This window comes from Camarhynchus parvulus, chromosome 1 (genome assembly GCF_901933205.1).
Source record: "Camarhynchus parvulus chromosome 1, STF_HiC, whole genome shotgun sequence".
NCBI lineage: Eukaryota > Metazoa > Chordata > Aves > Passeriformes > Thraupidae > Camarhynchus > Camarhynchus parvulus.
Window position 1 is genome coordinate 61,758,017 of NC_044571.1, and position 24,761 is coordinate 61,782,777.

Sequence of the window (24,761 nt, forward strand, 5' to 3'; positions counted from 1 at the left end):
GGATGGGAGAGCCACTGGGTGGGCAGCTGTTGGCCAGCTAGGGTCAGTCCACCATGATCTACATCTGTTTGTACCCACATATATGCAGTCACCTAAATGCAGGTACAATAATGAAGCAGACTACTATAGTAACCTTCATCTTTTTATTCCTTCAGACTTGTGATACTCTTTTGACTTGTGATACTCTTTCTTCTTGCAGAGAAATTTCATTTCGTGTCCTTGGAACTGGAGTGTACCATGGAGATGACAATAAGAATATGCTAGCCTTTTTCTCCCTCCTTCCCTTCTTATTTTATACAGAGGAAACAAGAATCCCTGAAGTGATTATTGCACAAAATTTTGGGATCATTGGAAGAGCCAATTTAAGATGCTGGATTACTCCAGGCTAGTTAGTGCACTACCTGAGAAAAAACGTAGGGTGCATGTTTCTTGCATTTGCCTGTGCTTCATTGCAGATTGCTGTGGAGAAGGAAGCTTTGTATTCCATTGTGGAGTGATGGATGGAATAGAGTAAATAAGGATTGCTGGGGTGGAATTCAAGGAGGGTGTTTATCAAATGTATCATCATTTTGGCCAAACATTGCTATTGTTGTACAACAGAGGGTTCAAGGATGTCTTCTATTCTTGCATCATCTGGGTGAAGGTTGGGGAAAAGTGCTTCAATGTGACTATTTCAGAAAAGAGTTTCTTTTTTCTTTCCCTGTTGGAAATCAGTGTATGTATTTGCTTCCTACAGTAATGGTTGCGACTGATCAGCCACATGTGTAATCTTTTGAAAACTGTGGTGGGCGACAGGTTCACAGGAGTGCCCAGGGGTGTTTTAAAGTGAACCTTCCTGTTCCTGCCCCCTGCATCCGCTGGGGATGGGCTCTGAAACAAGCAGGAGAAACACCCGTGCAGGCTGTTGGCCAAGTCGTGAGATCGAGGCCCCCTCTAGTGGTGACATCTCTGCCTGGCTTAACGATCTCCTGCTCCCAGCCTGTTTTTATTCAGTCCGGGTTTTTTTCCCCTTTTCTCTAAATCCCTTATTTAGTTCCTCTCTGTATTAGCCCTTTAGCTTGCCCACATATTATACACAGTAATAAAGGAGAATATTTTGATATGTTAAATCTAGTGATTAAAAGAAAAGTGGATACAAAAGTAGACCTATTGTCACTTTGAAATTTCCTACATCTCTATTGTAATCTTAATTTAACTTTGAGGGGGAGATTTTTAATGTTGGTTCTTAAATTAATGAATGGGAGACAGATGGAAACGTGCAACATGTTGACAGTGCTCAAAAGTAGTGCTTAGCAGAGTTCCTTCATAATCTCTTCAAAATACTTGTCTTGCAAGGTCTGTATGTTTTTGTCTTTTTGCCTGAGACAGATGCACTTTCTGCATATTTTGAGTCGGCAGCTGTACGTCTGGATTCAGGGTTGATCAATGTTCAGATGCTATTGTTGCATACTGTGGGATCAGTAATGATGACTATGCTAGGAATCAACTTTAGAGCTACCCCTTTTTCAATCTGATACAAGTTGTACTTTCAGAAAGAAAAACTTGGAGCCTATGCATTACTTTGTCATGTTTTTTTCTAATAGGGGGCAGAATTGTTTTTACTTTACTGGATGTTCTTTGTCTTCTGTTATTTGTTACTCTGTTTGCTAAGTAACTGAGATAGAAATGTCTCTTAGTGAAGAAATGCCATGCATTTTTTTGGTGTAACTGTCATGAATAAAGCAGAATGCATTTGATGCCAGAGGCAGTGGAGGTCTTTGCTGCCTCTTTTTCACTTGTGTAGCATCACTGTCCTAGAAGCTGCTGACTGCAGTAAAAGCTGGCTGTACACCCAGGTTATTATTCATAAATTCTGGCAGAGGGAGAAGACAAGTAGGTATCCTGCCATGAGTATGGAGATAATGACAACTTGGGTGTGTAGGGTATGTCTTAAAAGTATGTAGTGCTTCATAGTTCCATGAGTGTTCTCATGACTGATGGATGGCATTTGCCTCTAGAATGGTGGATTTTCCTACCATTTGAAGGGAAGGCTTCATTAGAGAGCATTGACATTTGACTGATTCTCATAGGTGCAATTATATTGATAGTAGATGACTTGCCTTCTTTGCCAAAGTGGGGGACAGCATTGCCAAAGAACTGAAGTGAACTTTATGTAGGTATTTCAAAAGGTGTCCAAGATACAGTGCCATCATTTGTGGCTTCAGTTCCCAATAAAGATGTGCCTTGCTAATGAGGAAATACAGGCTTCCTCAAAGCCTGATAAAAATATGGGGAGCTTACAGTATAAAAGGAAGAGCTCCATGTGGTTGTGCCTTTATAGACTTCTTTATGTACTTTCTAATGTTCTTATTTGCATTATGAAACTAGGGTTGAACTGACTAATTTTTTCAGGCTTTTACAGTGAATTGTTTGAATTCCTTGTCAAAATTCAGACATCTCATTTGAATACCTTGAATGGTATCTTAGTGCAAATGCAAATAGCTTCATTAAAATGATTCCTGTCTTTTATTCAGTAAGTGCTGAATCCTGCAGAAGAAAAGGAACTTAGTGGCCTGGAATTAAGGTTGTTTGGGTGACGTTTTTCCATTGCAATTTCTTGATTTCAGGACTTCATAGCAAATACAGATATTTCATATATATAGATATATATAGATAGATTTAATTATTTTTATTGTTCTGTGGCGGATAGTTAGTCTTTTGCAGGTTTGTGTTCTAGAAACAAACTTAGAGTGAATTTGTCTACCATCTGAAATGTGTAAATCACTTCCTTTTAATAAGCTGCTTTCTTTAAAGTTCTTTGTCAAGATTTATAATGTAGTAGTGCACGTGCATATTTGTTTAAGGAATTAGTTTTACAATTTAAAGCCTTCAGTTGTTTAGCTCTCTCATAAATAGTGTGCAACTTTAATTAAATAATGTACTAATAACCGATATTTAAAAATCTGTGAATCACTGGAAAGTAGTAAAATTGGAGCACTTAAGGAGTTTTAGTGAAAGAAATGTTACTATTTGACTTCTAATTTTTTGGGGTATTTTGACAAAACCATTTTGGTCTCAGCACTGCAGTTTTTTCATAGCATGCATATATAGTATATATATGTATAGTGGCACTTGTTTGTCTGGCTGTAAAATGTGAAGTCAGGAAGGTCGTACACAATGGCAGCACTTCATTGTGGTGGAAGTTGTCAGAGCTGTAGGAATGAACAGGTTTTGCTGCAGGGATGGGGGCCAGTAATTACTGCTCTAATGGCAGTGTGGTTCCTGGCCATGCAGTGTGCCAGTTACCAAACAAGGCTTGGAGTCTCCTGTTAAATGCTTATTTACCAGTGTGAACTTTTTTGCTTTTAATTGTTCTCTCCCAGCTAAGGAAGTGCTTATTTTGTAGTGTAGTTCCTGTCTGGCTTCCAACATAGTAACACTTCTCATACAAAAGCCATGTCATTGTGCCAGAATTCTGCTGACTCTTTTAAAGATCAAGATTCCATCTAATATTTTTCTAAACTGGATTGCTTACTTTTTTGTGTTCTGTTACTTTATTTTGGAGTTTTAACAAACTTGTTCTTGGCAGGGAAAGATGAAGTGAAGCCAGATGTAGTTTGAAAATGTCTTGGTTTCACAAATAGTGAATGAATGGTGTATTTCATTTAACATAGGAAGCTTACTCCATTGCATGGACTCCCCTGCCCCATTGTTTTCTATTTGTCACCTATTTCATAATGGAAGTTACAGGAAGTAGTGACCTCAGGTGAAACCTACCTGTACTGTCTTAGCGACCATTAAATGTTCTTCTGCTAGCATAGATTTATTTATTTGTTAGATCTCCCTTGTGTTGCATAGTCTAAGCAAATTCTTTAAAATTCTTTTAAACACCAGCAAATTCCACCCCTCTGTTCATTTCCATTTCTGTAGCAAAAGGCAGTCTGTACAGTAACTTATTATTAGTAATTACCATGAAGTGTTATTCTTCAAATTAGTGATGTAAGGCGGCTGTGCAGCATAGCAATTTGGGAAGTGTAGAGTTAAAGAATTGCAGGAAGAAGCTAAAGGTTTGCCAACTAGTTGTTTCTGTACTTTAAAAGTATTGTCACAAGTGGTTTAAAAATGTAGTTTCTGCATTTTTCCCCTCAATAACCCAAGAATGCCTTAGCAAAAAAAATTCAGAAAGTTTATGAATGGTGACAAAACCGAGGTACAGGCATACTGTTTTTTTTCACTATGCTCAAATGATTCTGCAGTTTCCTAAAATCTTAACCCTTGTATTTTATGCTAGAACTTGTATTTCAGGTTAACTCTGAGTTTTATACAGACTTACTGTAAGATGCAGAAATTTGAGGCAAAAGTATCTTCATATAATGTAGTATCATAATAATTATGTGAACTTCAGAGGTTTTCCTACATGTTTGTGTGGGCTTATAAAGTACAGTATAAAACTACTATGCAGGCTGTTTTCCTTTTAGTTTCTTAGAACATGTGCTTTCCGGTGTGGAATTTTCAGAAAGCTGCTAAGGTTTCTTCACAGCTGCATCATGTTCAGAGGCTTGTCTTCATTCTAGGATTGTACAAAAGCAATCTGTTTTCTCCTTTAACTTTCATATGATCTGGGAGGTCTATTTTTCTGGCAAAAGTTGTACCACTAGTTAAAAATGTGATGGGCATTTTGTATGTTAGATTCCATTCCAGTCCTGTGTAGAATGGAAGATATTCAGATTTCCTGTTAATTATATCTTCTATCGGTAAATTATAGTGACAAACTTCTGCTTTTTCTGTTAAGTTATATTACAATGATGTGTAAATGCAGTTTTTAATTCCCCTGTCCTATACTGTGAATAGGTTAGATTTTTTAAAAAATTGTTTTTATTGTCATCATTATTATTGTTTAGGAAGCAGCAGTAGATACAAATGTTGAAATTGTCTTACTGTGATGACTACACAGCAACAAATAATTGACTTCCTTTGTTGTGCATGTAGTGTGTCCTACAACCCATGGTCCTGTGGATGACAGGAAGGGATTTGTCTCTGATGATCTGTGTGGTTTTTGTTTTTCTTTCATCAGTTTAACAGAGTTAAAACCTTGAGAACAAAAGATAGAAATAAATAATGGAGGGGGGAAAGGCATTTAACTGTGTTAGTAATGCCTGTTTTAGGAATGGGGTCAATCTAGTTGCTATTTTGCTTTTTTGAGATACTAGAATTTTTGAAGAGTGAGTCAAATATTGTGGCAACAGGCTTTTATTTGATGTGAAGATAAATGAGAACAGGCATGAAGAGGGAGTTAAGGTGGCAGGCTGCAGTTTTAGGAGCTTGAGAAGAAGTAACATTTTAGTGTTCACAGGTTTTGATCTGTGTTTCACTGAAGCAGTATCAGGTGAAGGATGGGTTGTTACTCTCCATCTAGTGCCAAGTTGTTTTCACCCTAGACAGGAGAGTTCACTCGTCTGGATTTTGCTGCTCCTTCCACTTTAAAGGAGGAAATGAGCAGGATTTTCCTGGCAATGTCACCCCAGAAAAGCATGATTTTAAAAAAGTGAGGTTTTCTTTGCACTTGAATTGTAAAATATAAATAGCCCCTTCATCATTTGAAAAGTTTCAGCATGGCAGTCTTCTGTTAGTATCTGATAATAAACATAGCTAGAAAGGCAGCAGAATTCTTTTGGGATGCTGTGCTGATAAACAAGTGCTCTCAGGATAAATAGAAAACAGTAGAGAATTAAAGCACAAAACCAGAGGAACAATGAAGAGCTTTCTCCTGCTTTGAAACAGTAGTAAGAGTCACTCAAGAGGAAATGCTTTATTTTGATGTCAGAAATGAAGGGAAGCAGAAGGTGAGGTAATGCTGTGTCTAAGCACCATCAAAGCCTGGTAAGAGAAAGTGGAGCAGTTAGAGTTGCTGTTGTAGAGTAACTTAGAAGTGAATAACTTTGGTTGCAGTGCTCAATTTGATCGTGCTGCCATTAGGGTGAGCAGAGCTGCTCTCAGTTACTGTGCCTGCAGGCCATCACAATTGCCTTGGTAGGGGATGGAGTAATGAAACCAACTTCTTGTTGAAGCAATGAGGTGAAGCCAAGTGGAGGCTGACAAGACTAGAATGTGCTGAATTTCAGATCACATTGCAGGAACAAGAACAAAACTACTAAGTCCTGGCTGGTGATAGGTTTGAATTCAAGCTGTGCTGCAGTACAGCCAACTTCGAAGGAAGTTAAAAAATTCTTCTGACTTCTACCTGTTTGTTCACAAAAAGCAAAAATATGATTTATGGCCCTAAGGACAGGGCTGTGGAAGTAATCCATACTTGGGCTGCTGTTTTCTTTTTATTTTAAGTAAGCTTTGAAATAACCTTTGAAGGATCAGGCACTAGGCTTAAAATAGCAGCAGTGAAGTGAGGAGATCATTAAGTTCTATTTTTTCCTTACCCTCAGACATTTTGCTTTTTGCGTAGGTGCATTCCTGTTCCTTCCACTTCACAGGTGACCATTCTTCAGGGCAGGTTATCAGGCTGGTGACATTGCTAGGTAGCATTTGTCTAGTTTCTGAGGATAAGATTTATTCTGCCACACTACTTAAACAATGATTTGAACCCGGTTGGTTCTGTTGAATGCTGGTGTGCATTATTATTTTATGACTTGAGCTCACATCAGTACTATTATACCTCATCCTTCATACAGTGGCAGTTAAGTAACAAAGCTCAGTAATGTTTTTCCTTCCTTATTTTCCTTTGTGTCTGTGTGCTTAGAATGGCAAATGAAGAACGAATAACTGATCAAAAGTCAAAAGCTTTTGTTCTGTGTGTACAAGCAGGGTCTTGGGGGATTGGAATCCATCACTGTTGTCTTGTATGTACTTCTATAAAATCCATTCTTGAAGATCAACACTGTTTCTTTGGGCAGCATTCATTTATAAATGGTTTAGACTCAGGAAATATAGGCTAGTTTGAAGAATTACCTGATTTATTTATTAATCTATTTAAATAAATTAAAGATGTAATCCTGGTTGCTTGTTTTCTCTCAATGCTCTTATTATTTGCAGATGGCTAACTGTGTATTGGCTAGATCTTAGGGTATATTATATGAGCTTTGGAATCTGTTTGCAGCTATTTCCTCAGCATATTGAGTCCTGCAAATAATTACTTTTTATTAGACCAAATAAATCCTAATTGAATGTTTGCTCTTTTATATGCAGCCTGTTCCATTTCAAAAGTGTAGAAGTTTTCACTTGCTTTACTTTGCATAATAAAGACACTGATCTAATTTGCTGTCTCCCTGTAAATTATGTTTATTCACTTACTTTATTAAAATGCAGCTTTTCAAAGTATATCTTTCTAATGGTTCAAAAAATACACCTTCTCTTTTTCCTTTTTCCAGATTTATCCAAGAATAGGTTAACTGAAGTTCCTACGGAGCTGTGCCATTTTGTGTCACTGGAAACACTAAATCTATACCACAATTGTATCAAAGTTATACCAGATGCCATAGTAAACTTACAAATGCTAACTTACTTAAATTTGAGGTAAGTTTATCTTTGCCACATTTTTTTGTTTATTTGCAAATTTGTGAAGCTTTTTTTGTGTGCACTTTATAATGTTCTGGGACAACTGACTGCATTTTTTCATGTTACTGAAAGGGTAACACAAAAGCTCATTGGCTGCAGAGACGGCTCTGTATGAAGGCATCATAAATGCCAAAATGTAAAAATAATTGTTAAAAGAAAACCAAGAAAGTTAATCCAGTTCTGTCCCTTAATCTTCCAACAAATCCAGAATGCTAATCACATCCGCACAGTTGTTTTCTTTTAATTCACTTCTGATGGCAAATTTTGTAAAGCTTGACATACTTTTTGCAGCTCAAAAGATGGAGGGACAGAGGATTTATATTTTTCACCATGGAGAATAGAATGGAAGAGTGAAATACTATATCTATCACTAGCATAGTCACATTATGAAAGAAATATAGCTGCTGCCTTTTTGAGGAGAAAGTGGCAAAGAATTGGACATCTTTGCCTCCTTTCCAGGAAATATCTGTATGAATGCTAATCAGTACAGAGAATAGTTGCTAGTTAAAGTGCATATGAATGCACTTGTGCTCTTGATGGAGGGCAAGTGAGCCCTTTTTCAGTTGGGGCAAGGTGTGGAGTTTTCTTTGTAGTTTAATGTGTAAAAACTCTAATAGTGAAGCTCTATCAGTCTGTGAGAATGAGGTCTGAGTAGAAGGTGAAGTGGCTCTCAGTCTTTTAAATTCAAGGAATGAAGTCATGATCAGCCGTTTTCAACACTGAAGATCTTTCTCATGTCTTTTTTTCTCAAGTCTATATTATTACTATAATGCAGTTTTGGCCACTGTGGAGCAGTATTTTGTCTTAAAAATTTAAGGGGAATAGTGTGTCCTGAGTATCTGCACACATACAAGTGATAGGACTTGAGATTTTGAATTAGTCTTTGTTAGATGTACATGAAGAACTTAAAACTGGATTAAGTTATTAAAAATACATAAAACATCTTGGTAAATTTAGGAATTAGAATTAACTTGGTTAGAATTCAATGTCATGAAACACTGAATTAGAACTCTGTGTAGTGATAGAATTTGTCTGAATCATCACAAAACTATAATAGATTTTATATCACATATGACAGTAAATTAGACAAAATAAAAGCAATTTTTCTTTTGATTAACTTAGGTGATTTCTCTCCGTTTAAAATACCCCCCTTACTTGGATGTGCCCGTCCCCATGTTAGTTGAATGTATCGAAGAGTGTGAAGAAGGAAATACATCCTTGAGTTTCTAACCACGTTGCTTCTTGGCAAGAAATAAATGATGGATTTAAAATGCGTATTTTTCTGCCTGTTACCAGCAGAGCCCATATGTTGAATAGCATTAGAATGTGATGCCAAGAGATCTATATATAGTTTTTGTGCCTTGGTGTATACTGTTCATGTTTTATTTAAAGAAATTCCTTTGAAACTAATGATGATTTATTACTCACTTGCCCTGGTTATGTTCTGTTCCTTATCTCTTATTGGGTTGCTTCTGAGTTCTGTGGAGCTTAAAAATTGGTTTTACTTATTTTTTATCTGTGTCTGATCTGCAGCATAGGGGTTACTGTTTTAGACTCTAAGTTTCCTCCATTTGAGTTCTTTAGAACTTGAAACAATATTTACAGGTAATTTTTAAAAAAGTTGTGTCTTGGTCTTCTGTAAGGACATTAGAATTAAGAAACCTGGCTCCACAATAAAGGCTCATACTTTTTTTCAGCTTCTGCTGGTTAACAGTCAGACTTCTCATTTTTATTTTCTTTGGGTTTTTTTCTTGATATCTGTCTGTATCCTGGCACGCACAACAGAGATAAGATGGTAGCTTGCTTTGTGCAACATTTTGAGACTGTTTTGTAGAGCATGAATATGCAACTCTGTATGCAGCTTTGTAGCACGCTGCTGGTCTAGCTCTTGAGGAAATGCTTTGCAGCTTGTGGAATTTTGATGATTGCTTGTCTTTGTTTCATGTCAATATTGCAACTCCTACTGAAATTACTCAGGACAATTTTTACCATGTGTTCCAGAGTGTAGTCGTATGTCTTTGCTTTCTGAAGCCTTAACATGTAGGCAGGAGCTAAAAAAATGGTTTATACTGGGGTACCGCTTCAAGATACTGTTCATTGTTTTACTACATGTTAATAATCATAAGAAAGAAAATGTTATATTTTAAGGAAATTTTTAAATATTCCAGAAGAGAGCAGCTATGTTGTTCTTATAAGCATAAAGTTTCTTCCGGGAATTGAGCCACTAATTACTATTTTTAATCTTGTGGACATAACAAAGGGTCATGATATTTGTCATCTTTAAGCTCTAGCTTATGAATCTTGGGAAGAAATGAACCATTGATAGTCCCAGAAATTTTTGCTGTATTTACTTGGGTTAATAGTACAAAACCATAGACCAAGATGTACCAAGTCATCTTCAACTATAAATGTGCTTTAAGTTAATTGAGAAAATAACCATTTTGTCTGTGATTTATATATTTGTCTTTCAGCTGGAACAAAAGGCATCCATTTTAATGGCACATAAAACCACAGGAATGTTTAAATATTTGCAAAATACTGTCTCAGTTGACTTTCCTGTATTCATTAGGAAGGGAAACAGCTGTTCTTCGTGACAAACAGATTTGTTACAATGTTGTTAAACTGATACAATGCATTTTTTTCCACAGTGGTAAATTCTGCAGTATTGTTAGTCGATAATCAGGTGTTTCTAATGCACCAGTGTCTTCTTAATTGTTGCCTTTTGAAAATTTCAATTTTATCTGCATAAAATATGACCCACAAAAATGAAGACATTTTGCAGCTCTCAGAGTTTGTGAGTATACAGTAGAACATCACCAATGGTTTTAATATTTTTTGTTTTGTTTTGTTTTGTTGCAGTCGAAATCAGCTTTCTTCTTTGCCAGCTTGCCTGTGTGGTCTTCCTCTAAAAGTCTTAATTGCAAGTAACAATAAGCTAGGTTCCCTTCCAGAAGAGATAGGTCAGCTAAAACAGTTAATGGAATTGGTATGTTACTGATCTTTTTTTTCACTTTTTATTTTGACTTCTTTTGAATTTAAATAGAAACAGTAAAATTCACTTTTCACATATATTTGAACAAGTGCTTAATACTGTAATGTAGTTTGCAGAACTTAAGTTTTTAACTTCTCAAGTGTGTTGGATAGTAACACAATAGGAGTTTCCTTTATGTTCTTCAGGACTCTTTTAAACAACATCACTGCCCTTGGTTCATTCAAAACTCAGTTTCCAAGTTCCTCATCTTTATCAGTGTTGCTCACTGCCTGCCTTGGCTCCCTGTTTCACTGTATCAAGTCCTTAAGTTCTGGCATCAGGCTCTGCAAGGTTGTACCCCCCTGTAGCACCCTCCTCTCCTGCTTCCTTTTTGTGTTTTTACTATCTGCTTACCACACTGCATTCCACTCAAGCTATTGGTCTTATCAGTCTATTTTCATTTTATTTCACTACGTTTGTCATGCAACCTTCCTTTCCTGGAACACCCATCTAAACAGATCTACAAAATTATTATAGTCCTTGTTTTCAAAGCTGTCTACACTAATACTGTTTCTAGAAGCAGTAGATAATTTAGAATATATTGTCCAGTCAACGAGAGTCTGGAAAACCAAAGCTTATTTGGTGCAATAGCATAAAATGAATTTAATTGCTCATGTTTGTGGAAAATAGATATGAGAATACTTTCTTTTCTCTCCCTTTATCTTCCTCTGCTATATATTGTCAACCGAGACTCTGAGTTCTTTATGACATAAGTCTTCTGGTTATTTCTATTCATTTTGACCTTTTGAGATACAAATTGACAAACTGTATTTTGACACTGCTGATTTATGCATAGTAAAACAATCAGATTTGAGCTTCCTTCCAGCTGCTGGGATCTCCATTGACAGCATTTACTTTGCATTGCTTTTCTGTGCCTGAAGGTGCCTTATTATCATATTCTTGTTTTTATAAATTACATTACAGAAATTAAAACATTGCTTGAGGCCCTAACCCTGCTATTGATTCTTCATAGCTAGTATGAAGTAGCAGCTGTGGGGCTTTTTCCTTCTGATATTCTTGAGCAGAATCCTGTGGTATCAGGCTTCTGTTATGTATTAGAATTGATGTGGCTGTTGATGAGGATGGTGGGGGTAGGTACTTTTTCCTTTCTGAGTTATGACTGAGTTCAAGACTACCAAGTTTGTTTTCTTTGGTGAGCGTTATTAATTTATCTTATCAAATAGTTTAAATTTTTGTGCATGTGTGGTGGGTTTAGTGAGATTTACACAGATGGTTCTGATTTAATTATTCTTAAAAATATGTTAGGTAATAGCACTGTTTTTGTTGTGCTTAAAATAGACATAATAGAAGGTGATAGTTCCAGTTTTATAAATAATTTAAGTTAAATTTAGTAAAAAGTTTAGTAAAAACTAAATGCTTGAACTCAGTGTTGATTATACCCAAAGCAGATTGGGTTTGTTTGGTTCAAGCATATGATGTGTTTAAATTCTGGAATTCTGGATTTTCATATTGCTTTCCAGTTATAGTATAGTTTGTCTTACTCTTTGTCATGAAGAGCAAAACAATTCTTGCTCTAAAAGTATTTCATATGAGAGCTCTAGCTACATGTCACTCTGGTAGCCTAGAAGACACATGAAAACTGAAAAAGGTCTGATGCTTGTTCTTTGTGATTTAGAAGGCATTGGGGGGGGGGCAGTGCTGAATGAAAAACAAGTTTTTGTTAAATTGAGCATGAGTCTGTTCAGATGACCTGATTACACAGTTTGATGCTGCCATGTGTGTTTGGTACATTTCTAGTGAAATGAGTTGCACTATTTAACTGGAAATGACATAACTGTGATGTACTGGGAGAAGCAAATAGTGGTAGGATTGAGAGTGGGGAATCTGTGTTGGCATGTAAACTGTAAAGCAGTTTAGATAATAAGGTGATCATTGTTCTGAAACGAGTAAAAGAAACAAACAAAAAACATGAAGTCATATTGCAGTTGTTGCACAAAAAGTTCAGCTGTGAGAGCAATGCCAGCCTGAATAGCAGGGGATTCAAGCAGATGCATCGCTCAACCCTCTGGCAGGGACTACTGTTGTTTTGGTGTGTACACAGTGCTGGTGCTGGCCTGGGCTGGGGGATAGACCCTGAGATGCCACCTGGCTCTGTGTAGTTCTTGTATCCATAGGACATTTCTGAGCAACCTCAGGTTCCCCAGATGTTCCACAAGTGGCATGCAGTGAGATCTGTATCTACGTAGCAAAGGGTTCTTTTTCTCTACCTTTTTAATACAAAATTTACCCCTGTAGTCACTGTAGAATGATGCAAATGTAATTTGCTGCAAATTAGATCTTTCCAATAAACTCTGCATTTTCCCTTCTATCCTCCAAAATTGGGTAGGTAATGGTTTTCCTTTTACAGGTATGTATTATGAATTTCATACCTGTAGCATAGAATAGGTTTGATATTACCTGCAGAAAACTTTCAGGTATTTTTATATTTAGGGTTCTGACAGCTAACTTATTTTAGTGCTTGGAGCATGAGTTTTTGTCTCTGCAGAATACATTGTAATTTTTGGCAAATAATTTGGTTGAGAAGTTTACTTCTATTTGCTGCAAAAAAAATCTTTGACTCAATCATGCCTCTACTGTCTGCCAGGTGAGTGCAAAATTAGTGTGAAGATAATCTGAAATTTACTTTCTGCCAAGGAAAAGTCATTATGCAGAGATGGCTCAGTACTTGTACTCAAAACTATCAAAACAAAAATTCCATTCTCCATCCTATCAGGCAGTATTGCACTTCTGCCTTCTTCAGATAACAGCCCTCTCTGTCTCTGGGATGCTCCTATCTCATGTTGGAAGCCTTCAAATTTGTCACCTAGGATTTATGTCTTTTACCTCATTCATCTAATCAGAGACAGTAGCCTGACCACGTGGGACATGTTGCTTGCTGTTTTCTAAAAGGGTCCATGTGTTCACATACGTATAACAACTTCTTACTCTTCAGTATGGCTACTGTGTCACAAGCTCTGACTGAACCCTGGTGCTTTTTAGGAATAATGGCTCAGTCAGGAGTCCTGAGTTTAAAGTTATGTAAGGAGGAAGTTTGCCTCAATTCGAATGGTTTGGATAAACTTCTGAGTGTGCATGAATAAATATGTTAATATGGAGTCAGAGTACCCTATTGTTTTTTCTGTTTATCTTGCTGAACATACATGCTGAATTGGATTGGTTTAAGACCGTTTAAACATTGCCATAAACAAAGGGAAACAGTTGATGATTTTGCTTTCATGCCACTGAGCTTCATGCCACAGAAATTAATGCTAAATTTCCTTAATTTAATAAATGTTGAATAAAACCCTTATATTTCTCTGATTTTGGCAAATTGCCTTATCATGGCAGGACATGGTCTATCTGGTGAGAAAAAAAATTAGAATTAATACCAGAAGTCTGACCTCAGCAAATACTAGTTCCCTATGGAATTTGAGTGTTTGCACTTCAGTTACCTGCAAATGTCCCTGAAGCTGAATTCCAAACTGCTGGTTGCATAATTCCTTAAAAAATTACCTCCTTGGAAACCATAGGTGTTTGGTAGTATTGCTTCCATTACTGCCAAAGTAATGAGAAAGTTTAACACTGTCTTTCACATACACACTCATGAAGTCTAATAATAGTCAAGAGCATAACTGTAAGTGTTACAAGTCTTTGTTTTCCATGGCTATTCAAACAAAGTATTAAAAAAATGCAAGTTGGACTACAGTGTTTAGTAGGCTAAAGGATACTGCTGTCTCTAGAGATCTTGTGAATGCTGACGTGCTGTCACAACAGATCAGTCTTATCAAGGATGTTTTGAAAGGCTGTAAGTGGAAGTGGACTTTGTTTTTGAGGTTACACACTGCCAGCTCGCTTTTTCTTTTTTTGATGCTTCCTCTAGAATTCTCTGTCTCTTCCACTGACTTGTTCTGGTCTGTGTGCCTAAGTACACTTGGTCTAGAGTTTCTTTGCCACAAGGTGACTTTAAATTCTGTGCCCTAAAAATCAAGTATCTAATTATGAAGTAATTTAAAGACTGTAAATTAAAAATAGGGCAGTAAAGCTTTAAAAATAAATGATCAGGGAACAGTGCAATTAAGCAAACTTTGTGACAACTTGGGCAAAAATGCACTCATTAGCTGGGATTTTTAATTTCCTTGTCTAAAAGCTACAGTAATTTCCTGACTGTGTTTTGAGAAGGGAAGGAAGTCTTGGCAGCAATAGGATTCTATTACAAGAAGAAATTTGTTGGATACAGGGAACAGCATTGCCAGATCATATTTTGGTTTTACTATAATTTTTTTGTTAAATAGGTTTTAGGCTCAAAGACAGGGAGTTAATGTCATGTTTTTGACTGGCATTAAAGCAAGCATCTTCAAAGGCCTGACTTGGAAATCTGGCTTCTCAAACTTTTGTAGTCTAGGAGCTCCCAGATACTTTATAAATGCATTTGATACTTTATAAATGCATATTGAGAGAGTAGGAGTATTCACTTGGCTTTTCAGGAGAATGGGGCATTACCCCATTTAGCTTTCATACTGTGAGATACTATTTCTTTCTTTTAGTACTGCAGTGACAGCATAATTGGGACATCTCTGAAATTTGCAGGTTGCCTGGGATGTGAGCAGAGGTTTCAATGTCCATTTGGCAGCAAAAATGATAGCTAGTATTTAACAATTGTCTCATCACAGACTGACTTAGTCCAGGAAGTTGATCTTTCATGCACATTCATAGCAGTTTCTTGCTTGAAATAGTTAAGTGATGCCAAAGAAGCTCTGTCCCTTTTCATTATGGTCTACTACGTGTCATGATGATCAAACATATGCCTTTACTGAGCATCAGTACAGGATGTTATTGCCGTATTACTAGTATTATTATTATTATTATTATTATTATTTATTTATTTTGCTTAAATATTCCATTTAGAAGAACGAGAACCTTTTAAAAAACTCAGATTCACACACTAGTATTTTTACATTTCATCCTAACATATGTGGTTATATAATCACTATACTGAATTCTTTACATTAAGAAAAGAGAAAAAAACTAGAACTTGTTAAGTAAGTAGTTTTGAATATTTCAATAGAAATTAAATTAACTTTCAAAATTAACTTGTTCTCCAAATAACAATTTGCTCTGGTTTTAACTAATGTGCAAATATTTTCCCATGTATTTTTTATTTTGTTGTGGCTACAGGACATAGATTGTTGCATTTTTTGAGGTTAATAAAATGTCACAATGATAATAGCATATTAGCTATGTTTGTATTATAGAACATGTAGAAGCTGAAAGTTCATTATTATTCGTTATTACTGTTTTACTGTAGGATGTCAGCTGTAATGAAATCACAGCTTTGCCACAGCAGATAGGCCTGCTGAAATCTTTAAAAGAACTGAATGTCAGAAGAAATTACCTCGAAGTTTTACCCCAAGGTAAAAGCAAACGAACAAAAAAATATCTTCACAGTAGCTCTTCTTTTTATAATTTTGAAAGTATTTTTAATCATATAAATAGAAATTATTTTAAAGTAGCTCTTGCATTGTGTTCAAATTTATATTCCATTTGGGTCTGCAGAATATAACATTCAATGGTATCCACTGAAGAACAGTGTGTGAGGTTTCGCCCATGTATCTTTATGATTCTAGGCAGCTTTTAAGTTGAACAAATGTTGGAATGCAGTATGGGAACTGTCAGCTGAGTTTCAGGGGAAAAAAATTCCAAGTATTTGCTTTAAAATTTCTTGTCACTTGTATAACAACACTCTTTTGTTTCCCAGTATAAAATGGAGTAAATGTTGATCTTATCCCTCCCTGAGTTTGTGTTTTTCCTGAATGCAAAAGAAGGGTTTTTCAAAAATATTTTATTATTTTATGCCAAAAATGAAAACAGATATAACACCTTCTCTCCTTTTTATTACTTTTAGAACTAGTACAGCTTCCCTTGGTAAAGTTTGACTTTTCCTGCAATAAAGTGCTTGTGATTCCAATTTGTTTTAGAAAGATGGTACAGTTGCAAGTATTACTGCTTGAGAATAACCCTTTGCAATCTCCACCAGCACAAGTAAGTAATAATTTAAGTTGTGCCTTAATATTGGATGGCTGCTAACACATTTTAGAGTGTAAAATGTCACTTTCTGCAATTGGAGGCTTCTGCATTTCAGTCATCACAGACTGTTGATATTTGTTGATATTTAAATAAGACATAGGATGTATCTAAATAAAACATAAAAATATCCTCTGTTCTCAGTATGAATTTGTACAGCACTTAAACCAACACACATCTAGAAGATGTCCATTCTGATAGCTGTTAATTTTTGTGATTTCTACCTGCATATGAAAGTTAACATTGGAATATGTGTATAATTTTGAAAAAGAGTAGTGATAAACTTCCTGGGTAATTTTTCTTTCTGGTAAAATGAATCCAGTTCTAGAAGGCTCTACAGTGATTTGCTAACCTTTAACTTAATATGCCTAAATAGTCTAAAACACAAGCCATGTGAAATTTATTTCACTTTATAGGGTAATTTCATAGATTGTGATGCACAAAGAAATAAAACTCTTCTTTGGAACTGTAAGCCACCCTGAGTAATAAAAATAAATGAATACAACCTGTGTTTGCTGCTTAAGGACAATTTTGTTGTTAACTTATTGGACAGTAAATTCAAACTGGATCTCTGAAAGCCACAAGTGTTCTGGCTCAACAGTTGGTTGAAATACTTAAGAATTTTTATTACATTGGAGAAATGCTTTTAATAATCAATAGTGATACTGCCTTTAAACTAAAAAGTACAAAGCAAGAAGTGTGCACTTAAAGAAAAAATACTCTATAATGAAGGTGAATTGCATTGTAAATATGCTTGGACATTATTAAAAACATTGTGACCAAAAATATAAAGGGCACACTAGTTAATTAAATGTCATGATACACTAATTTTGAAATAATTAATTACTCTATTTATAATTAGTAATAGGGCATACCATATATTTTAATGTCTTTTCTTTGAGTTAGAAGCTCATTTGGATTTTTTAAAGAAGAATACATTATTTTCTTGTTTTCTGTCTTAATCTCTGAGGGTATTTATACTGGTACACACAAATAATTAAGTATGTAATTGAATTACTTAGTAATTTAAAAAATCTATTTTCTTTAAAGTGAAATTTGTAATATTAGTTGAATTTCAGGGAGGTTTATACTAAGTGACACTTGGAATAAATTGCCTTTTTAATTCTAGTTATAAACCTAATTTTTTCCTTGTCCTACAGATTTGTACAAAGGGTAAGGTGCATATATTCAAATATCTGACTGTACAAGCCTGTCAGATTAAAACAGCAGACTCGCTGTATCTTAATGCCATTGAGCCACAGCATTTGCCACAACCTGTGGAAGAGAGGTATGTATGAAGTCTTACAAACAATAAAATAGTATTTATCTTTATGTTCCACAGTTTTGTTTCTTTAGATGCTATTCAGAGTGTACTTTTTGCACAGAGATTGCATTTACTTTTATTCTAATGCTATCCCTGTAAGAGTTCAGAAAATTAAAAATCAATTCTGATTAAAGTTAGCAGCACATTAGTTAAGAGTTTAAAAGTGAACCTTAGGTTTAAATCTAACCTCTTTCTAGTGGACTCCTGGAATATATTGAAAATAATCAGAGGGTAGTTACATTAGGTGTTGGCTTGATCTATCTACACATTAAATAAATTTTAATTTCATGTGTTGTTTTGTGATTCCTGTGATGTGTTTTATGATTTATATGCAATTTGTATGCTTGCCCTTTTGTGACATTTTAATCTTTATTAATTCATCCAAAGTCATCTGTCAAGCAAAGAGAGCTGCATGAATGCTTTTTAAAGGAAGTGTACTTTTAAAGGAAGTTAGCAAAATGAGGCAAAATCTGTCTCGTATCAAACTTGTAGGAAATGGCATCTTGTGCCATGGTTTAAGGAACCAGATACAAAGCAGCTCCTTTCTGTGAGTATCTCCATAGCTGGTTGGAAATCAGCTTTTAGCCCAGTTTTTCTCTGCTAACAAGGGCAGTGTAATATAACCAATCAGAGAAAGTATGATATCTTCGAAGAGAAATACTCAATGAAAACAAAGTGTTGATATGAATAATAGTAGAGATGTTACTGCTAAAATCCTGTGAGAAAAAAACCAATAGCTGTTACAGAATCTCCCTTTCAGTCATCTCAATAAGATTTGAATGAAATTGGTTTTGTCCATATACCTTTGGAGATCCCTTTGTGAATTTCTATCAGATAAGTGTCAAAGGTGAGACGAATCCAGGATGAGGAGTAGGTATTCCATTTGGGAAACACTTACTGGTTTCTTGTTTTGTTCTTTTAGTATACAGGAAAACTGACAGGAATGTCATTTCCTGTCTGGTATTTCGGTCATATTGAAGGATACAGGTTAGGGTAAGGGGACGATACAGAGTAGATTTCCAAACGCATTTTCTGCAAAACAGTCTTCAGTGTTTACTGGTAAGAAGTAACTTAAGATTACTATTAATTAATCAGATACCTTATTCATGGGAAGACTGATAAAACTCCATTTTTAAATTGCTGTGTCAATCTGAATTCAGTGTCACAGCTTTCAGGATAACAAAGGGATATGAGATATATTTTTAAAAAAATTTGGGTGATGAGAGTACTGCATCTAATAGTGCACTTTAAAATGAGTAGAGGTTGTATTGGGTGATGAAACCAGAATATAGAGCCTTTGCCACTATTACAGTAATTTTCTCAAAAACCTAAATTCCAAGGTCTATTTTAAGGCACCAAAAGGAGGTTTCTGTGTTAATAATTATTTCAAGCCTGGGGGAGATATGAGTTCTGTTTTAACAGATCAGTGGTTGCAGTTGTATCAGTTAACTCCACTTTGAGTTTTGCCATTTTGGTTTCTTCTCCCATGGCTAAATTGCTTCAGTCCTGTGCTGCTTAGCTAGTAACTAAGCAGTTTTGCATAGTGTATAGACAAAAGCAAACTTAGTAGCAGATTATTTCTGTTGCTTCATTAATCCTTAGGCTAACTAGCCATTCAGTCTGATCTATTTTACCATCAGCAAATTAAATGTTTGGTGTTTTACTGTACTAGGCTATTTCACCTTCTGTCATTAAGGATAGTTTGAAATTTGCTCAGAGTTAAGTGAAACCGGAACAGAATTGGAATGTAAATGCTATGATAGCTTTTTACTGATTTTTAATTTTTTTTATTCACATCTAGCATTGATGACATCTACCCGAGTAAAAAGGACTCAGATTCAGGTGTTGGTAGTGATAATGGTGATAAACGTTTGTCAGCAACAGAGGTAAGTTACCTGTCTTTTGTGTCAAACTCCTCTCCCAGCATTCGTATTTTGATTGTATTTTAAGTTTGGTAAGAATGTGAAAAGATTTTTAGACTTAAACCTCTGCAACCATATCCTTGACATGAATTTTACACTAAGAAATGGCTAAAACAAAGATAAAAGGAGACTGTGGGGTTTTAAAGTTTTTTAAAAATTTTTTTGTCTGTGCACTGTCTGGAGTGGGCATGAGATACTTGCTTTCAAATGCTTACAGACTTACCAATAGTGAAAATCCTCTACAGTTTTCTGGCAGTTTACATAATCTAGAGAACTAGAAACAAACCAGGATTCATGTCTGCTGTTTTCAACAAAGTAAACATGGTAACAGGTTACAAGCTGATGACTTCTCACATATTTTTCTCTTTGGCTGATTACTCTTTCCTGTTGGGAATTTATAGTACCCAGTCTCAGTATGTTCTATGATGTGGTTATGAAACATTGCTGCAGTGTAGAAACTTACGAAACTTTGCAGATTTTAATGTGTTTAAATATTCTGACAGTTAGGCAAAGCTGAAACTAAACCACCAGATCTTTTCCTGAACTTTGCTGTCAGACTGAGCAAAGAGAAAGGGTAGCTTTGTGGGACTAGTGTTGTCCTAAGCAGTTTGAACTGATTCACAGAAGTTTTTTTCTGAGGCACTCTTTTGCTGAACAGGGCACTAAACCTGTGTGGAGTTGGATTGAACAGATAATGATAAATAAGTAAATAATTAGTAGTATAAATCAGTGATGATTATCTTTCTGAAATATACAGTAATGGGATTTGTGGTCTGATTTGATGGGAAAGGCCTCACATTAAAAGGGTGACCTTCTTGCTACTTAAAATACTTTTACACTGATTCTTTAGTGGTTTTGTCCTCCTTTGAGGAAAAGGGATTTTGTTTCTTTTGGAACAAATGTATGAAGAATCAAGCTTAGGTACTGAATTTATAGTTACTCAAAAGCAAATTGAACATGAATCCACTTACTCACTGATTGGTCTTTTAAATACAATAGTACTTTAAAAAACCCCATGTGAATTTCCAAGTGTTTTGGCAAGTTTCTTGGTAGATGGAAATGAAGTAGAATTGTTATGAATTCTAGCCAAATAATGATTTACCTCTAGCTGTAAGAGCATTCAGTCTGTTCAGAGGCACTTATAAACCATTTTGCCAGTTTTACTCTTCCTGAACCTCAGTTGGCTTCTTAATGAAACTTTTATCCCAGGATTTCCTTTTTAGCTGTAAATATCACCTTTAGAAAATAGATCATGTTACCTGTAATCAAAAGATAGCAGTTGAAATACTGCAAAAAATATTTTGAAAACTACCAACAATGAACCAACACATTTTTAATAGCACAAAACTTTTTTTATATAAGAACAATTTGCTCATTCTATTACCACCTGACTGCTGCTCTACTTTTAAGGAGAAATAGATGCTGAGATTGGTAATCCCAAATGCATTTGGTAGTAAATTTACCACACACTTTCCTTCTGATGTGACCTTTAATACCTGTGTAACACATGGAAATTGTGCAAAAAATTCTAGCACGATGCAAAAAAACTCGCATGTGTTGTTAATTACAGTCAGAAAGTTACATACCAAACTTTGGATAAACATTAAATGATCAGTCATAATCATTAAAACATGATTCTGGAGGTTTTTTTATGAATATAAACTACTGTTTAGTGTGAAGGGTAGTGGCTATTGAGTTTCTGTTATTTTACAGAAAATACTACAATGTCATTTTTCATGTGCAACTTAATAACATAAATGAATCACTTGTTTGAACACTAATGTAGTTTTTAGGAAGCTTGCTAATTGACTTTAGATGAATACACAGAAGAGGGAATACTTGATGAATTGTTTTATATCGCTCTTGGACTTTGTAGGGTCAAAGTTTTCCCAGCTGTAGCCATGCTGGGCATTTCAAGTGAAAGATATCTTATAGTGTTGCTGTAAAATTGATCATTGCAACTTGAAGGCAAATTCTGCCTTAAGGCAATCTACCATTTACTTAATCTTTTAGGAAAAATACAGCATTTTGATGATTTTTTTCCCTTCATTTGGCCTTATTTTTCCTTTTGTTAAAATTCATTAGAATAAAATTAGAATGGTGTCTGTGCTTTATTACCTGTATATATGATGCATTAGTACCAGCAGGAATATATATGAAGAGTCTTTCAAAGTGCATCTCAGTTATGTCTTAGAATAATGTTAGGTATTTTTGATTCTGATTTGTCTATGCTGATTCTGATTTGTCTTCTTTTGCTGTCTGAATAAAAAATAGAACTGTGGAAGAAGGAAGTTGGATGATACACCAGGGAAGTTGGATTTCACCTGTGAAGGAGTGATACTTTTGTATTATCCAAGGCTGATTTGGATAGTTTTTGTTTCATAGTATAGTGGCAGGAAACACCTGGAAAATTAGTTGCAGAATTCTGTACGTCCTGAAAGGAATTTCTTTCCAGATTGAATGGTCTGTTCCTTTTCTTATACCAAAAATCCAAAATATTTTCCTCAAAGTGTGTGTTACTCTGCTAAGAAAAAAAAAAAATTACCTGTTTTGGATCCAGAACTTCTAATAAAGTGTGTAGGAACATTTTACTGTAGTATTTTCAAAGGATAGTTGAAAAATTAAGACAGCATTAACTTCGATCTAGAATAATCAAGTTTAGTACTTAAATGTCATATGAGATACAACCTGAAAGAGAAGGAACTTTGCTGTAACCTTGGTTGTCTGAATGAATTTATACTGTACCTATCTTATTTTTATTTTTTAAAGTTGTTGGATTGTCATTGCTTCAGATCTAAAAGATTTTTTCCTTAGGGTACTTGGAATGTAATTTATTTTTTGTTGGAGTTTCATTTGAAAATATAATTCATTTTAAAATTTAAAATTTATTTTGAAAGGGCTTTATGAAGCCCTCAAACACCCTTTTTTCCTCCTTGATTTTTTTCTCCTTAACCTGAAGAATACAGCCAGTGAATTCATAGAGTTAATAACATGCAGTCTATTCATCAGAAAGAACATTCATCATTGTCCATGTTTACAGCATGTTTTGAGTCCAGGGTATTCTTGGAAAATAGGAATAACCACATCTATCTTTGATTGAGTTTTTAAGAACAAGTTGTATTTGCTCCATCCTTTATCACAAACTTTAGCTTCAGGAGTTAGAAAAAATACTTTCTACATAGATTATGAACATCTAAAAGTAGCAAGAATGGCAGACAAGAAGCTAGCTAGAATTAAATAACTGATTAAATGTAACACATTTCATTACAGATCTTTTTTTTACAGTTGTCTGAACTGATAAAATGGGGAATATAATTTCCTTTAAAATATTTTTAAGGATATGGAACAGAGTGCTGTTTGTATTATATCAGTGATAATTACAGAATACATGTGTGGAAAATGTAGAGTAGCAAGTTACAGAAACACAGAGCATTTAAAGAATGAGCAGCGCTCATGGACTTTGTGGAAAATACATTTGCGAAGTTCTGAGACTGTTGTGGTGGTAAATTCTCTGTCTCAGGGGAGCAAGAATAAAAACTTGGCCTCTTCTGCAAACTGTGGTTTTGCTCTAGCTCACCTCAGGAGAGGATGTGAGCAGGTCCCACTTGAGCAGGTCACTGCTGGCCATGCAGAGAAACAGAGCCATTGTGGCCTAGAACAGAATTGTGTCTGTGCTTCCTTGTGCAGCTGCTATCTGTAAAGTCATAGACAGGATAGGTTTGTTAGATACAAGTCGAGTGTTTTAGTGTACTAGCTAATACAGCTGAAGGATGGGTGAGCTTTTAAGTCAGAAAAAGGTAATGTACTTGAGAGTCTATGCTTTTTTTTTCAGCTCTGTCAGTTAACATAATTAAAGATGGTACCTTGCTTGATGTTGATCTTGCTTGCTGTAGACATTCACATCAGATGCTGCATGGTAAAGCAGGGAAGAGGAAGGAAAGGAAAAAAAGGGCCATGATATGAGGCTCAGTGTTTCTACAGACTTTGGCTGCAAGGAGGCCCTTGTAGTTTTCAGCTGCCCCAGGGAAGCACAGAGAGCAACACAGTGCGGTTGTGTCAGTGCAAGGAGAGGATTAGTGCCATGAGTAAGACAGGAAAAGAGGACATGTGCATTGTTCTACTTAGCAAACCTCATGTGAGGATATATTCAGCGTGACTGCAATTTCTTACAACAGGATGTGGTCATGTTAGATGCTCTGGTATCCTCTTCCATGTTAATTTGCAGTTCTTCAGTGAGCAATCTTGTTAACATGTACATTTTTATCATTCTTGGTTTGAGCTGGGACTAGTGTTTCTCTTATTCTTTTCTAGCCATCTGATGAAGATACTATCAGCTTTAATGTTCCGATGTCGGACATTGTGGAAGAAGATCATATTATAAAGGATGATTCAGGTCACCATGCTAACTCAAGAAAAGGTTGGAATGTAAAAAACATGGAAGTTAAATACAGGGAAATTCTGTTGTTGATTCCATGCCTGCCTGCTTTCCCAGAAGGCTTTGAGCATGCATATGCATTTGTGTAAAAATGAAAAAAAGTATGTTACTTAGAAAATCTTTACTATACTGAGTTGAGTCTGTCTAGTAATTTTTAACAGCAGTTCCAAAAAACTTGCTGCACTTTGTCTCAAGAATTAATAAGATCTGATTCTGCCTGGGGGAAGAAAAGTTAAGGTTGGTTTGAGCCGTGCTATCCTTCAGCTAATATCAATGTTCAGTAATTTAGCAAAGTGCAATAATGGAATCTATTTCTATAGCTGCACTTAGTGTATATATAAAGCTTTTTTAGTCAGTCAGCATCACGTCTGGAAATGAGTAAATTTCTTTGTATTTTGTGAGAGATTTAATTTTATCCAATTT

At 35.4% G+C, this 24,761-nt stretch overlaps 1 protein-coding gene across 1 annotated transcript in view; it reads left to right on the top strand.

Moving 5' to 3' along the window:
- Positions 1-24,761, top strand: part of LRCH1 (leucine rich repeats and calponin homology domain containing 1) — a 116,383-nt gene that overhangs the window by 46,509 nt on the left and 45,113 nt on the right. The window contains 7 exon segments of the mRNA XM_030948505.1: positions 7,359-7,503; positions 10,405-10,531; positions 15,882-15,987; positions 16,479-16,615; positions 17,818-17,945; positions 19,783-19,867; positions 24,215-24,320. Of these exon segments, the coding sequence (XP_030804365.1) occupies positions 7,359-7,503; positions 10,405-10,531; positions 15,882-15,987; positions 16,479-16,615; positions 17,818-17,945; positions 19,783-19,867; positions 24,215-24,320 (834 nt within the window).